This window comes from Gobio gobio, assembly GCF_949357685.1.
Source record: "Gobio gobio genome assembly, chromosome: 3".
NCBI lineage: Eukaryota > Metazoa > Chordata > Actinopteri > Cypriniformes > Gobionidae > Gobio > Gobio gobio.
Window position 1 is genome coordinate 10,798,907 of NC_137099.1, and position 17,971 is coordinate 10,816,877.

The 17,971-nt window shown below is 36.4% G+C and overlaps 1 protein-coding gene across 1 annotated transcript in view; it reads left to right on the top strand.

Annotated features, from left to right (window-relative positions):
* The window catches only part of erbb4a (erb-b2 receptor tyrosine kinase 4a), a gene marked incomplete at both ends in the record, with an annotated part of 98,800 nt that extends 89,451 nt beyond the window's left edge, over window positions 1-9,349 (top strand). The window contains 4 exons of the mRNA XM_079811970.1: window positions 2,395-2,492; window positions 2,612-2,782; window positions 3,943-4,231; window positions 8,496-9,349. Of these exons, the coding sequence (XP_079668096.1) occupies window positions 2,395-2,492; window positions 2,612-2,782; window positions 3,943-4,231; window positions 8,496-9,349 (1,412 nt within the window). The remainder of the gene's footprint in view (window positions 1-2,394; window positions 2,493-2,611; window positions 2,783-3,942; window positions 4,232-8,495) is intronic.
* Between the last annotated feature and the right edge of the window lie 8,622 nt (window positions 9,350-17,971).

Consider the following 17,971-nt stretch of genomic DNA (forward strand, 5'->3'; position numbering starts at 1 on the left):
GTTCCTTTAAGTATCATTTTGGCTACTTTGTAGTTTTACTGAGTATCAAAGATATTAGCAACTTTTACTTTCTAATTGACTACATTTTTGAAGAAGTAAATGTACTTTTTACTCCAATCCATTTGTGTTGAGTAATGCAATTACACATTACATTTTGCACGGCACCTAACATTTTCTGCAGCAGTTTGTTTCTGCTATAAAGAAGCGATATCGTCATCTAAGGGCATTGAAGGTACTATATCTTGTGCGTTTGCCTTTACTCACCCAAACATGTCAACAAGGCTACTTTACATGAATGCGAGTGCATTAGCTAGTAGTTGATGAATCGCAGGTGTTTGATTTATGAGTTGAGGACATGACTGCAGCCGGTGATGAGGCTGAAACCAATGCAAGTAGACTTTGACTATTTCATTTTACTTAACATTATTTTATTTATCCGCTATATTGACGAGTCCTTTTTGAAGGATATTGGTTTATTTATGACCTTTTTGTGCACTTGAGCTTTACTGAGACTTGTGTTGCTATTGTGTTGACCTTGATTTATTGCAATATTCAGGTGTTCAGTTTTATTTTTATATTTTAGAAAATTACATGATTTCTCATCTTACAAATCAATTGTTTCTTATTTTCACTTGGATGTCTCTTAGGTGTTGAGCACTAGTGCATCTTTGAGCCTACATTCAGTATGAGTAAAATAAGTACTGTTCAAATCAGATACTCTCAGACTTTTACTCAAGTTGTATTGGAATTGGTGACTTGTTTTTTTGTAATGGAGTCATTTTTAAGTTTAACGTCTTTCTGTCTGTCATCTATCTATCTATCTATCTATCTATCTATCTATCTATCTATCTATCTATCTATCTATCTATCTATCTATCTATCTATCTATCTATCTATCTATCTATCTATCTATCTATCTATCTATCTATCTATCTATCTATCTATCTATCTATCTATCTATCTATCTATCTATCTATCTGTCTGTCTGTCTGTCTGTCTGTCTGTCTGTCTGTCTGTCTGTCTGTCTGTCTGTCTGTCTGTCTGTCTGTCTGTCTGTCTGTCTGTCTGTCGTCTATTTATCTATCGTCTGTCTGTCATCTATCTATCATCTGTCTGTCGTCTATCTATCATCTGTCTCTCTGTCATCTATCTATCGTCTGTCTGTCTGTCTGTCTGTCTGTCGTCTATCTATCATCTGTTTGTCGTCTATCTATCATCTGTCTCTCTGTCATCTATCTATCGTCTGTCTGTCTGTCGTCTATCTATCATCTGTCTGTCTGTCATCTATCTATCATCTGTCTGTCGTCTATCTATCATCTGTCTCTCTGTCATCTATCTATCGTCTGTCTGTCTGTCTGTCGTCTATCTATCATCTGTTTGTCGTCTATCTATCATCTGTCTCTCTGTCATCTATCTATCGTCTGTCTGTCTGTCGTCTATCTATCATCTGTCTGTCTGTCATCTATCTATCATCTGTCTGTCTGTCGTCTATCTATCGTCTGTCTGTCTGTCTCTCTGTCATCTATCTATCTATCGTCTGTCTGTCGTCTATCTATCATCTGTCTGTCGGTTTGTCTGTCTATCGTCTTTCCATCATCTGTTTGTCTATCTCTCTGTCGTCTATCTATTGTCTGTCTCTCTGTCATCTATCTATCGTCTGTCTGTCTGTCTGTCATCTATCTATCGTCTATCTGTCATCTATCAATTGTCTGTCTTTCTGTCGTCCACCTATCTCTGTCTGTCGTCTATTTATCTATCGTCTGTCTGTCGTCTTTCTATCTCTGTCTGTCTGTCTGTCGTCTATCTATCTATCTATCTATCTATCTATCTATCTATCTATCTATCTATCTATCTATCTATCTATCTATCTATCTATCTATCTATCTATCTATCTATCTATCTATCTATCTATCTATCTATCTATCTATCTATCTATCTATCTATCTATCTATCTATCTATCTATCTATCTATCTATCTATCTATCTATCTATCTATCTATCTATCTATCTATCTATCGTCTGTCTGTCTGTCTGTCTGTCTGTCTGTCTGTCTGTCGTCTATATATCTATCATCTGTCTGTCATCTATCATCTGTCTGTTTGTCGTCTATTTATCGTCTGTCTGTCGTCTATCTATCTATCGTCTGTCTGTCTGTCGTCTATCTATCTATCTATCATCTGTCTGTCTGTCGTCTATTTATCTATCGTCTGTCTGTCTGTCATCTATCGTCTGTCTGTATGTCGTCTATTTATCTATCGTCTGTCTATCTGTCTGTATAGCCTCAATTTATGTATTTGAAAATGTATTTATTTATTTATATAATAAAGCTTAATTTGAGTAACTTGCAGTATCCATAAAAATGGTGTATTTGACAAATTCTGTCTTCACCTCCAGGCTGGATGATTGATGCTGATAGTCGGCCTCGGTTTAAAGAACTCGCTGCAGAGTTCAGCCGCATGGCACGAGACCCACAGAGATACCTCGTCATACAGGTGAGAATACGGTTATTTTTGTACTATATCTCACCTTGAAAATCAATACTTTTGTCCTATTCACCACTCATTAAACTCAAGGTGATCGCAGAGAGTGATGGTCTCATTTCTCCTCTAAGGGGGACGATCGCATGAAGCTGCCCAGCCCCAACCACAGTAAGTTCTTCCAGAGTCTTCTAGATGAGGAGGAGCTGGATGACCTGATGGACGCTGAGGAGTACTTGGTTCCTCAGACCTTCAACATCTCTACCTCTTCTTACACGTCAAGACCACCAATGGATACCAGTAGGGTAAGAACAGCTCTTTCCTTTTTTTTCTCTAATTCTTTTTAGAACTGCTAAAATACGAACCTTGAATTTAGTGTAAGTCACTTTGGATAAAAGCATCAGCCAAATGGATAAATGTTAATGTTATAAAGGTGAAGTATTTTAATCTTTTTATTTTACTTTCTCTGATTCTATTTAAATGTACATAAAGTTTGAAATAATTAAGAAGTTTTTCAATGTTTTTGAAAGAAGTCTCTTATGCTCACAAAGGCTGCATTTATTAAATGTTTCTTCTCATTTTTGTGGAAATCGTGAAAAGTTTTTTTTTCCAGGATTTTTTGATGAACAGAAAAGCTCCTTGCTAAATAAAAATATATAATTTTTTCTCTTCTTTTTTTAAAATCTTAATTATCTCAAACCTTTGAATAGTAGTGTATCACTATTCCCACAAAAAAAAAAAATGGGATGGGGTTTTGAGCACCAAATCAAGGTTGGCTATAAATGCTCAGGAATAAATTACATTTATTTAGAAAACTGTTATTTTAAATGTCAAGGATCTGTAGCATTTCCACTCTGTTTGTTGACCAGGACTATGTTAAAAGAAATATTTTTGTTTCTCTGCCATTCATTGGACAAAGATCTTTTTGAAATATAATACCCATCCATCCATAAGTATTTTTATTCATCTCAATGGAAGTTGTTTTGCCGAATATCTTTGCTTATGGGAACACAGTTGTGCAGATTGAAATCATAAAGTGGAGCTGTAGAGGAATGATTATTGAATCATTGCTTTCATTTCGCTCATTTACTCTCATGCTAACCAGCCAAACGTTGACCCTTTATTTTGGAAGTAATTTTGCTATTCTGTTTGTCCCTGAAATTACATGCTTTGCCTTTAATGGAACTTCCCATCATCCCATTGATTTTTTCAGCATTCCTATGGTCAGGGATCAGAACCACTTGAATTTGTATGGCATGAGAGGGACAAAAACACATATTCCCGCATGCACTTAGACAGTCTTCTTTTCTTTTAGTATTTTCTTTTCCTGCACTGACACCGCTTATAATTTTCAACAGCCTTATTTTATTTGTAATTGAGAAGTATTGTTATTAAACACCTAAATTATTGCATGAGGCATGGACACAGGAGAATGATCTATTTTTATTTTTGTACCCTCATATAGACGCAACTGAGGTGTCGTGACAAAGTTTTTAGCCCAGAAGCTTGTTCCCATGACACTTCCGGTTCAGCGAGTGCCGTCTTCGTCCCTGTAAGCACACAAGGTGCGGGTCTCGATGTCCTCGAGGAACAACACTGTAATGGGAGCTTGAAGAAACAGCCCATGTCTGGCTCAGGAGACGACTGTGACAGCCAGCGCTACAGTGCAGACCCAACTGTCTTTTTTGGAGAGAGGGGTCCAAAGACCACTGATGGAGATGGTTACATGAGCCCTATGAACAAGTCAGCCTCAGGTAAAACTATTTGATGTCTTTTTGAGGAGTTGCATTCAAAATCCGCTTGGCTCAAAAATATGAGGGGGCATGTGCATGACGCTTCTGGGTATACATGAATTAGTTTGGTATAAATCACCTCTGAAAGTCTTTTATTACACATTCTCTGGTCGATAATATCACAGTCGTTCCATTTCAACCTAAGATAGTTTAAAATAAAAGGGTGTCTGGAGTAAAACATTAATCCAGTGTGGTGGGCTGAGTAGGATGATAAATCAATAATCTGAGTTCCTCCATTACAAATTTTGGCAGTAGTTAATGGTCTCATCCTTCACCTCAGAGGCATCAAACTAAAGAGCGCCAATGAATTGTGGGTGGTTAGCTACAAGTAGGCTACTCACTTTTTAAAAATGTTTTTATGCTAGCATCAGTAGTTACAGCTAGGAGACTATATGTTACTAACACAAAATAACTAATTAGAGCTGAAGCTATTTAACTCTTTCCCCGCCATTGACTGACATTTCCGGATTTCCGTGCTTTGACTGTTATATGGTAGGGGGAGTACTGAATCTCTGGATCAAAACACATGAGAAGAAGAAGCAGAAAAAAGTGATATCAGATGTAATCATATGCATGTGTAAAATAATATGATCACCAACATTAAACAACATATAAATCAAAACTGCATAATGTTACTGAATGAAATGTTGACCCAGGACGAACTATTGGATTGTGAAAGCCTTAAAGGGGTACTTAGCCTCTGGCCAAAAAAGCCTCCGATGATGCAAAATTATATTTTTCCAGACATAAAATACATAAATCTCTCGTCTCAGGGGGGAAAGCACGATCATTCGTATATACTACTGGGATTCTACTGATACAAAGCTTAATGCTAATCGCTGAAGTAACCCTTTAAGGGTGTTGATGGACTCAATACACTCCATCTATGTTTTGATGATTGTTCTGAATATGATCCAGATGTAGACTTTGACCAAAACGTGATTTTTTTTGTGCATTTTTTATGAAACTTTCACATTCTAGTGTTGATAAAAAAAAGAATGCATGAAGCTAGAATAAATGTTTTAGAAGAAGTCTCTTATGCTCACCAAGGCTGAATTTATTTGAGCAAAGAAACAGTAAAAACAGTAATAGTGTGAAATATTATTACATAGTGTTCTATGTTAATATATTTTAAATTGTAATTGATTCCTGTGATGCAAAGCTGACTTTTCAGCATCATTACTCATCATTACAGTTTTCAGTGTCACATGATCCTTCAGAAATCATTCTAATATGATAAATTGGTTCTCAAGAAACCATTTCTGTAGTTACATTTATAATTACACTGTTGACATTTCCCTTAAACATAACCCTACCCAAACCTACCCATACCACCACACCTGCCCCTAACTTTACCCGTATCCCACCTCAATAACGACAAAAGTGTTTTGCATTACAATATGAACACAATAAGTACATTGTACTTATTTTTTTATGTAAGTACATAGTAGTTAAGGCCACTTAATATAAAGTGGGGCCAACATTTCTTATTATCAATGTTAAAAAGCCTTAATATCTAATCTAAGTTGTACATTTTTACATTAAATACAGCTAACAAAGCTAAAAACAAGCTTTAGTTTCATGGAAATGCATTGTCTGAAGAAGTAATTTCTGTAATGTTACTCTAGAGACTGCAGATTTGAAATGTACAATACAAAAATATCAATGAAGAACATTAATGAATAGCTTGCTGCCATGCTACACGGCTGTTGGAGTACACCAGCTTTTTACTGGTAAAGCTAAAAACAGCTACTAACATGCTGAAAATTGAAGGTAGTGTCACTACTTTTGGTGACCATATTTACATCATTTTCAATAAAGTGTTATGTTCTGTTTAAGCCTTTATTCTGTTCACATGCTTCACAACTGTATACATATTCTTGTGTGCATGTGAGCAGCATTTTCAGAATAAACTAAAACTGATGCTCTCTTCTGGAAATACTTAAGAGGCTCACTCATTTATTATGCTGCATATTTATTATGTGAACATTAATTTAATCAGCTCATTAATTCTCATTCATTTCCTCAACAATAACACACTAGAACGCAATGAATTACAAAATGTGGGGCATGAGACTCGTACAAATGTAGGCCACAATGTTCCTTTTAATGTTTGTAAAATGTCTCCTCTATTCTTCAAAAATGTAGACGTCTCTTCAGTAGTTCTGTATCTAATATCACTTCGAATTTTCTTTGTTTTATACATGCACTGTTACATGTATGGAAGCTTGTTTCCGCCACAGAATAAAAAATAAAAAAGTTAATTGTGATGTTTTATCTTACAAATTCAGACTTTTTTCTAGCAATTGCAAGTTTACAACTCACAATTCGGACTCTTTTTTCTGAATTGCTTGTTATAATGTCCCAATTGTGAGATATAAGCTATAAACTTTTATAAAGTAAAATCTTTTTTTCCCTTAGAATTGGACTTTACCACTCGCAATTCTGATTTTATATCTCACAATTCTGACTTTATATCTTGCAATTCTGAATTGCAAGATATAAACACTTGGGCTGGGTAAGAAATATCGATTTCTCGATTTTAATCGATTCTCATTTTTACGAACCAATATCCATTCTTAAATCCTAAGAATTCATTAGTCATCCTGCTTTCAGTTGATGAATGAACGGAGCATTGTAGCGCGCCTCCCGTCTAATAAATCGCAATAATCTTTGTGCTTTGTTACTAATCCTATGAAACAAAGTCTCAGATTTCAAATTACGTCCATTTATTATGAAATTCAAAAACATAAATACACATGTACAATCTTCTCTTCTGCCTTAATACCAGTTACAGAGCGAAATAAACATGAATGAGCATCTGAAAGTGTGTTAAAAGACAACTTATCGAAATCCATATCATGTCACATGGAATCGCTCAATATGTGTTTCAACCACGGAAAGACGTCAGTAAAGCAGCTTGTTAACAATGTCACGTAACGTCACATTTACCTCAGAAAAAAAATATATCCAGTGTCCATAAACTCATTAGTCGGCTAGAAACATTAACTCCAGAGAGGAGCATTTTGATAAATATATGCACTATATTACATATGCATTATAATTTTTAATGTTCTTCAATATTTAAAGCATGTTTGGATAAATCTGGTCAATTTTGACAGCCACTATTTAAATGTTTATATTTCATATAACTTTATTATAAAAAAAGTGTAATTTAAGTGTTTGTATACAAATCAGTTAATTCACATAGTTTACAGCATTAGTTAAGAGATTTGTTTTCCTTGAGAAAATTAGCCATGTATTGTACCTGATGTATATCCAAAATAATCGATATTGAATTGAATCGAAATCGAATCAAATTGCAAGCTTGTGAATCGAAATTGAATCAAATTGTGAAATATGTGTCAATACCCAACCCTCGTAAACACAATTGTGAGATTAAAAAGTCGCAAATTATCTTTTCAAATTTTTTTATTTTGTGGGCGGAAACAAGCTTGTACATGTGTCATGTTACAGGTGATGTATGTTGAATTAGGTATTTTACATGACCCAAGATACGAATTAATACAAACATATCTTATTTAGATTTCCTGAAGCTGGAAAATTGACTTAACCTGGCTATTGCAATCAGATTAATTTGTTAACATGACAACAGGAATCTTACATATTTCTGATTAATATTGGAATGTGCTTGTGCATGTAAATAGTATGACTATACCAGTTGTTATTGTTTACTAACTCTATTAAAAGATTCATTCATTGTAATAAAGCTGAAATAAAATATAATTATTAGATATAAACAATATCGGAAAAATTAGAACTGTTGCCTTAGCAAATAACTGAAATAAGTACTAAAAATGTACTAAAATTATTAAAATGCTAAATTGTACTATACTATAATATAAAAATAAGCTAAATATAAATAATACAGAAAATAAAAAATAACAAAAGAACATACAATAACTAAAACTGAAATTAAAACTGGAAGCATAAAAAATAAGCAAAATATATAAAATAGTATATAAATAATACTAAAATAACAGTTGCACTTTTTTACAGTATGTGCAGTGTAAGTATTGAGTAATGAGTCATGAATACAATAAGTACATAGTATGCTCATGCAAAACAGGACTGTAAAAAAATAAAAACTGTATACTGTTGTAAATCTAGTGTATAATTTGGAAACTATTTGTGGTGAATGGCAACGGTTCTTTATATGGTAGCTTTTATCATGCGTTTTACATTGTATCTTTTGTATCTACAGAGCATCTTAGTCCTGTCGAGGAGAATCCTTTTGTAAACCAACGGAAGAATGGAAATATTAATGCACTGGACAACCCGGGTTACCACAACACTCCTGATAGGAAACCCATGGGTGAGGATGAGTATATCAACGAACCCCTTTACCTCAACACATACAACAACACTAGTGGGATGAACCAGGAGATTATGAGAAAGAATGGAGCTTCCATCCCACTACAGATGACTACAGCAGCCAACACCGCAAGCAGCCACGTTATCCTCTCCACACAAACTGGGAAAGCCCACCACCACGGCCAGGGAACACATGTTCATTTCGCCGTTCCACCTGTTCAGCCACCCCAAACGACATCAATGAGCCAAAATGGCCAGCACTCCCAGTCGCCACACGGTGTCGAATCCAATTCCTCCAGCATGTCTGGCAATCCTTCTTTATTAACCCAAATCTCCGTCGTCAGCCAACAGATCCAACCTTGTCTGGCAAGTCAGTCCGGCTCTTCTACCCACCCGGCTCTAGTGGTGAAATCTGCAGTCACAAGTAAAAGTATATCCGGCCTTCCTGGCCACCTTGTCTACCCAGGTAACATGCTTCAAACGGGTCATACTGGGACTGTAATGGTCGACAGGAAGTCGAAGAAGAATTTTGATAATCCTGACTACTGGCAGCATAGTCTACCACCCAAGGTGACCCAACAAAACCCTCAAGACCCAACGCAAGTGTGCAAAAGCAAACATCTCTATAGGCACAGCATCCGAAGTCGCATCGCCATGGCTGACAACCCTGAGTATCTTTCCGAGTTTAACAAGAGACCAGTTCTGCCACCTCCACCGTACCGGCACAGGAATACGGTAGTGTAACATCACAGTTATAGAGAACCAGATTCTTCTACCAGCACCATACGTTAAATTGGAATTACGGAAGTACAGGAAGTACAACTCCCACCTTCAGTGTTTCTGCCAGAGGAATTCAGGAAGGAGACTTATTGGAACCGACCAACCAAAGTGCCTCTAAACTATTCCAAAAGCTATTCCATCTTTTCTATTCCAACAAATCAGAATGTAACCAGATGGATATCCCTTAAAGAGATAGTTCACCAAAAAATAAAAATGTCACCATTTACTCACCCTCATGTTGCTAGAAACCCAAATACTTTTGTTCATTGTTAAAAAAACACCTGAGAGATTTTTGTCCCTCCATTGAAAGTCCACAAAAAAAAAAAAAAAACAATGTGTATATATTTCAAAACCTTCAATTTTGATCAAATATTAATCAAAAACGATTTTTTTCCTCAAAGTCAAAATTACATTCATACTAAGTAAAATTTTTATTTATTATGAACATTATATATATATATATATATATATATATATATATATATATATATATATATTATATATATATATATATATATATATATATATACTTGCATTAAGTAACATTTGTTCAACTTAATTTTACCATAAACAAAAGCTTAATCACCTAAGATAAAACTAAAACATTTTATTTAATGCTTAATTTTGTTTACTTGCTATAAATAAAGCAACTTTGAAATACTGTAATGTTTATTGTAAAGTCTTTTTAAAATATGCATCATCTTTTCTGTTATGTACGCCAAAAACATTACAAAAAAATAAAATAAAACCCACAATAATGTCTGCAATCAGTAAATGTGTTCTCCACATACAACAAAAATACTATTTAGTAATTAGCTAAACCGAACAAAACTCTCAGGTTTCATAAAAAATATCTTCATTTGTTTTTCGGAGATGAATGAAAGTCTTATGGGTTTGGAATGACATGAGAGTGTGTAAATGACGACAGCATTTTAATTTTGGTGTAAACTGTCCTTTTAATTTTCGTCTCTGACAGATTCTCCTACAGTTGGGACGTTCACAGTGACTTTGTGGAAACTGGTGTCCAACTTGACAAAATGGAGTACCCGATTTTAAGGAAAAACACTTGCTGTTGTGTTTTTTTTTTTGTTTTGTTTTTTTTTACGAAGGAAATGAACAGTTTATTTCTGGTGTCGTAAGTTTAAACCAACTGTCTTTTTGACCACTTTCTGACCATCCCGTATTGTTGCTGTTGATGCCGTAAGCTATATTCTCTTCTGTTTTGAACTCACGGACATGGATCTAGGAGCGTCCACAAGATAATTGGGGTAACTCTTTTATGTGAACGAGACAACATTGTGGACTACATTCTCTTTTACCGTAGTGGATTTATTATTGGACTACACTGGTTGGATACTGTTCATTTTCATTGATGTTCTTCTTCATGTTTTTTAAAGATCTTATCCATCTCCCCCAATTTTGTACTCATATATATGAACTAACAAATCTGATACAGGCAGAGAAAGAGCACATGGGGCAGCCATACCGCTTCTTGTGCTAACGGGAAATAAGTGCCTTCCTCAGTGGCACACAAGCGTCGATGGACATGCCCATGAAGTGATTCAGTCTTCAATTGCTGTAAATATATGAAACCAATTTGAATATTCATTACTGAGCCATCCATGTGCAAATAGACTCACTGGGAACCATGTATTGAAAATATGTTGTTGTATTTAATTAATCAATTAACGAATTTAACGGCAAGATTGATATATTCTGGAAGGCAATATTACGGATAATGGACGGCACGATACAAACTCAAATAAACTACCGATCTCCAATGGAGAATTTTTTCAATGTACTGTGACAGAAAATACTTTTGTCTGAAATGTATCCTGCTCTCAGTGAGAGTGTGATTGTATTGTGGCCAGGGAGAAACTGTTCATATGTTTTATAAACTGTAATGGACATTTGTCATTACTTATGTCAGAGTGTCATAGCAAGTTGTGACTGTGCAAATTTGGTCCTAAACGTACTTATATTACGAGACTTTGATTTGCTTTCAACTGAACAGCCCTGGGAGATGTAGCTAGATTTGTTTGGCATTTCTGTTTTAGTTTTTTGTTCCCTTTGCCTTGTATTTTTGTTTTGTTTGGAGGCTATTCCAAAAGATGCATCTCATCCATGTTGTAATTCTATTTGATGGAATGACACAATAAAGGTCTTGTTTGAAATTTTGAACATGTTCATACATTTCCAGAGTTTGACATCAGGGTCTTTTGTTGTTGCCTGGTACAAGCACCACTTTGTTCATCACACTTTCCAGGTGTAATCGATATCAACATGTCTGAACTTACCCTTACAAACAAGTACTGTGATGACATCAGATATCAGATTGGAAATTGCCAATAGGGATAAAAAGGTACCGTATTAAAGACGGAAGATTTTTTTTTTTTTTTTTTTGAAATTATTGTAAATTACTAAACATTTTATTGATCATTGAATGATCAGGGCTGGTGGATTTTTGGCAACGTTGCATCTATATGTATCTCTCAAAAGTGAGTACACCCCTCACATTTCAGCAACCATTTTATTATATGCTCTCAAGGGACAATACTATAGATATGAAGCTTGGATATACTTTAGAGTAGTCAATGTGCAGCTTGTATAGCATTATAGATTTACTGTCCTCTAAAAAAAACTCAACATCCAGCCATTATTGTCTAAATAACTGGTAACAAAAGTGAGTACACCCTGAGTGCACCCATCTGCTTTCCTGTAGCTCAAATAAGCATGGCGCTAGCAACACCAAGGTCATGGGTTCGATTCCCAGGGAAAGCAAGAACTGACACAAAAAAAAAATGTGTACCTTGAATGCAATGTAAGTCGCTTTGGATAAAAGCGTCTGCCAAATGGATGAATGTAAGTGAACATGTCAAAACTGTGTCCAAAGGGTCAATAATTTGTGTGAGCACCATTGTTATCTAGCACTGCCTTAATTCTCATGGCCATAAAATTCACCAGAGCTACACAGGTTGTTGCAAGGATCCTCTTGCACTCCCCTATAATGACATCATGGAGCTGCTGGATGTTAGACACATGCCACTTCTCCACTTTACACTTGAGGATGCCCCACAGGTGCTCAATAGGGTTCAGGTCTGGAGACATACTTGGCCACTCCATCACCTTCAGCTTCCTCAGCAAGGCAGCTGTCATCTTGGTGGTGTGTTTGGGGTCGTTATCATGTTGGAAAACTGCTGTTCTGCAGGGAGGCCATCATGTTTTGCTTCAGAATGTCACAGTACATGTTGGAATCCATGTTTTCCTCAATGAAGCGCAGTCCCCCGTTTCAGCAGCACTCATGCAGCCCCAGACCATGATGCTACCACCACCATGCTTGACTGTAGGCAAGACACCATTTTCTTGGTCCTCCTCACCAGGGCGTCACCACACATGCTGGACACCATCTGAGCCAAACAAGTTTATCTTAGTCTCATCAGACAGTCCCACAGGACATGGTTCCAGTATTTCATGCTCTTGGACAGGTTGTCTTCAGCAAACTGTTTGCAGGCTTTCTTGTGAGCCAGCTTCAGAAGAGGCTTCCTTCTGGGACGACGGCCATGCAAACCGGCATGTTGCAGTGTGTGGCGTATGGTCTGAGCACTGACAAGCGGACCTTCTGCTTCTGCAACCTCTAAAGCAATGCTGAAAGCACTCATGCGTAATCAACTTCTTTGATTAACCTTTGCGAGGCCTGTTCCAAGTGGAACCTGTCTTGGAAAACATCTGTATGACCCTGGCCACTGTACTGTAACTCAGTTTCAGCTCTGTTACAAGATACACAAATTTGTTTGGTCCTGTCAAGCAGACAAAAACATGAACATGATGAATAGGACATGTGGCTTTGCATGGTTAAACAACATACCACTGTTATCATTTAGGGTGTACTCACTTTTGTTGCCAGCTATTTTGACAATAATGGCTGTATGTTAAGTTATTTTTAGAGGACAGTGAATCTATACTGCTATACAAGCTGCACATTGACTACTCTAAAATATATCCATTTCATTTCTATAGTATTGTCCCTTGAGAAGATATACTTAAATGGTTGTTGAAATGTGGGTAACGCTTTATTTTGATAGTCCACTTTAGACATTCTACTAACTATAAGTAACTTTGCAACTACATGTCAACTAACTGTCATTAGAGTATTTGTAGACTGTCTGATTAATATTTACTAAAACTTTATTTTGTTGGTCCCCCAACAGACATTCTACTGACTATAAGTAACTTGGCAACTACAATTCAACTTATTCTACTAACCCGAACCCTAAACCCTAACCATAACCTACCAGTCTACTGACAGTCAACTAATACTATTAGCATTTTATAGATTTTATTGTAATTTTTATTTTTTATTTTTTATCGGTTTGAGTTTCCTTCAGTCTTACTTTTGTTGTTGTTGTTTTAAACCATTGTTAAGGCCCCCAGATTGCAGTAGTTTTTCATTTCTGTCCCTAGTACAGAGAACTAGTGTGAGCGGGGTAGAGTATTTTAGCTCCCTGATCTGTGTTCCAGCTAGGCAGAGGAAGTAAATGAATCAAACTGTCAGCACATGGAGGTTTACCACAACCAATGTCATTCCCCTCGGAGAAAAAAGGCTGTTGTGTCCTCTCTAACTCAGCATCCCAAAAATGTATCCATAGTTTTAACCAAAATCCTATAGTGCTTCGATTATTTCTTATACGTGGGGTTCAGGATTTGTAACTCATCCTGCGCTCCAGTGATGTATGTTTATTTGACAGGATCAGTTAGTGAGACATTCCTGTCTCGCTCGCTACATTGTGTATGATGATCTTCATGCGCCGTGCCGACTGAGCCTCTTTGTCCTTTTAAATGTCTCCTTTTGTGTTGGTGACCTGTAATAAATGAGCGTGTGTTTAAAAGTGGCAGCTGTGTGAAGTGATTAGGGAGAGAGGGAATTCCAGAGGCGAGAAACAGAGTCAGTATCACCAAAACTGTGGCTCTGTTCCAAACCGTAATGAGCTCCCTACATAGAAGGAATGATTTGGCATCACATGTATACATTTCAAAATTATGCTAACTAATATGATCACCTATTTCTGAAGGTGAATTACATTGCGTTAAGGGTAAGGTCATTCTATAATGCATTGCATCTTTTTAATTCAAGATGGAGTAAAGAATATTTTTATTCAGTGCTGAAAACACTAATAAAAATAAGTTCACTGTGTTACTACAATTTCTTGTACACGTAATAGCATTGTATTTTGGATATATACAATGTTAGTACCTGTAATTTTAATATTAAGTAATATAGTATAATTTTAAAATAGCTTTTCTATTTTCAGTTTTAATTTTAAGTTTCAATCATAGTTTTTTTATATTCTTTATATATTTTATTTATGTATTTTACATACATAATTTTATTTAATTTTTTCATCAAATGTATTTTATTTAAGCTTTATTTTAAATAACAATAACACTTGTTAGTAAAATGGTGATTTTTGCAGTACCATTGCACATGAATATAAAAATAAATTGGCACAACATCATGGTGCTATGATAACAGTTCATTTTTGGGTGAAATTATTACTGATCTTACTACTACCAAGTGTAATTTTGGTCTCTTGTGTGCTTCTTGTCAAAAGCATTGTTGTATGTGCTTGTTCCAAACCTGAATACGTTTATTTCCTCTGTTGAACACAAAAGAAGATATTTTGAAGAATGTCGGTATCAGACAGTTGACGGTAGTCATTGTCTTCCATACTATTTTTTTTTCCTACTATGGAAGTCACTGGGTACTGTCAACTGTCTTGTTACCAACATTCTTCACAATATCTTCTTTGGTGTTCAACAGAAGACAGAAACTTCAGGTTTGGAACAAATATGAGGGTGAATAAATAATGACAGAATTTTCTATTTTTGGGCGAACTATCGCTTTACTATTTAAAATGGTAAAACGTGTTGAATTATCACACTTTTTGTAGGGCTTGAGGCAGAGCCTTTTGTGTGTTTGTCTGTAAAAGTGTGCACTCCATGTAGGTGACAGTTAGAGCACAGCCGTCACTTTGCAGCAGAAATATCTCTGCTGTTTCCCTGAGTTTAAAGGCACATAAAACTCTCTGTGAAGAGGTGGGGGTGATGATGTGTGACCTTGGATTACTGGCTCTTCAAAAGAATGTTCTGAAACCATCATGACTGTGCTTTATGCCCTCAGTAGGGAGTTTGATGTGCTGTTCGCTCACAACAGTAAAAAAAATGGATTAGAGGGGAGAGCAGACGGAAATATGCTTTAGTGAAGGAGGAGTTTAAGCAACTGAGACATTGTAAAGAGTTAGACAAGCGTGCCATTCAGAGTAAAAGCTCTGCACAAGCACAAAAGAAGACTACTACTTTTATTCTAAATAGGGTTAATTTAGCTAAAAAAATCCATTCACACCAAATTCACACATAAAAACAGATCCAGTTCTGTTGTTCACACTGGTGCACTGAATTGTATTCGGACTGAAACATGGGGATCTATTGACTTTTTTTGGCCAGGTTTTTGTTGGTCAATGGCGCTGTAATAGCAATGCACCAACAATGCGCCTGAACACATCTTGTTTTCAGACCAGGACACCCATGGGTGATCAGATGGGTGCAAGGGCATTTGCAATTTAAAGGGATAGTTCACCCAAAAATGAAAATTAGCCCATCATTTACTCACCCTCAAGTCATCCTAGGTGTATATGACATTCTTCTTTCAGACGAATAAAATGTACAAAATTTTTTGAGTTATATTACAAAAGTCCAGGCTAATCCAAGCATTAGAATTTGATGAATAGTTGTTCTGTTTTTGAAGCCCATAATAAGTGCATCTGTCCATCAAATAACGTGCTCCACGCGGCTCCGGGGTGTTAATAAAGGCCTTCTGAAGCTAATCAATGCGTTTGTGTAAGAAAAATATCCATATTTAAAACTTTATAAAGTAAACTTTCGACCGACCGCCTTCCCTGATCAATTTAGGGCAACATTTTTGAAAGTTCCCCTGCCGATCGAAAGACTAACGCAACCAGGTAGGCTCGTCATGAGTCTTGAGTTTCACTGTCAACATTCTACACTTTTCCACGGAAGGCGGTCAGCCAAAAGTTTACTTGATACATTTTTAAATATGGATATTTTTCTTACACAAACGCATCGATTCGCTTCAGAAGGCGTTTATTAACACCCCAGAGCCGCGTGGAGCACGTTATTTGACAGACAGATGCACTTTTTATGGACTTCAAAAACAAAGCAACTAATAATCAAATTCTAATGCTTGGATTAGCCTGGACTTTTGTAATATTACCCTCGATTGTATTCGTCTGAAAGAGGAATGTCATATACACCTAGGATGACTTGAGGGTGAGTAAATTATGGGCTAATTTTTATTTTTGGGTGAACTATTCCTTTAACAACATGGTGCTAGACGTGAAAATGATAACTGCGTCGGGTTGAAATTAGCAAAACACACTTGCGTCACGCCTGGCGCCATATTGCACCGGGTGAATGATAGGGCCCTCAGTCTTCATCATTAGCCATTGTGTCACTTTTAAAGATTGTACTGTATCGGTCAAGTCATAATAATAATAATAATTATTATTATTATTAGCTTCAATATTTTAACTTGAAAAGTAGCTGAAACTTTCTTCTAAGTATCTTCTTATTATATTTCGTAGAAGAATGGCATGTGGGTCATTAAATGCTGATTTTTTTTGGTATACCTACTGTCCAGTTCTTTAATATCAGCTATTTGAAAATGTGCGTGCTGGGCGAAAGGTTAGTATAAAATAATGTACAGAACCAAATGCTGTATCACGCTAAATACTGAAAAATATGTGAACTAAACCTTGCATAGCGAACATTCAATGACATCCAAGCTGTCGGCCAGTGCTTTGGAGAACTTGTACGTGTCCTCACACACACTCACCTGCAAACACAGTTATGCTCCCCTGTGTCTTCCTTTAGCACCACCCACCGTGATGAAACACTTTCCTCCTGGCAAGGTGAAACTGTGCTGAAGCTGTATTATTAATGAGAGACAGGGAGAGATTCTAGCAGTCAAGGAAGTGTTTGAAGCGATGCATGTGTGTGTGTGTGTGTGTGTGTGTGTGGTTCTCCCTGGTGTGCAGTGGCCAAAACATTTCCAAAATACAGTCAGACCAATTAATCAGATTCTCTCTCAGTGGATCTCTCTCTCTCTCTCTCTCTCTCTCTCTCTCTCTCTCTCTCTCTCTCTCTCTGTGTGTGTGTGTGTGTGTGTATGTGTGTGTGATACTGCCATATATCTTATCCTCTGAGACTCTTACCAGCAAATGTGTAGATACATTGAAGGTCTAGTGCATGACAACAACACCAGAGCCGGATTTGAGTTCTGTTTTAAGAATCAAAGTCAGATCCAAAAGTTAAATGCTCTGGTAAGGAGATAAACATGGCGGATTTTGTACAGCTCTCTGAGGGCGGGGCCTGTGAAATGTGACGTCACTTTGCCAGGAATCTGCAAATGGCTTATTCTGAGACACTGCTTATGATTTATGGGGATAAAAAAAAAAGGAGTGGGTGGATTTTTACCATTATAGGGTGGTTGTGTACACACACATTTGTGTT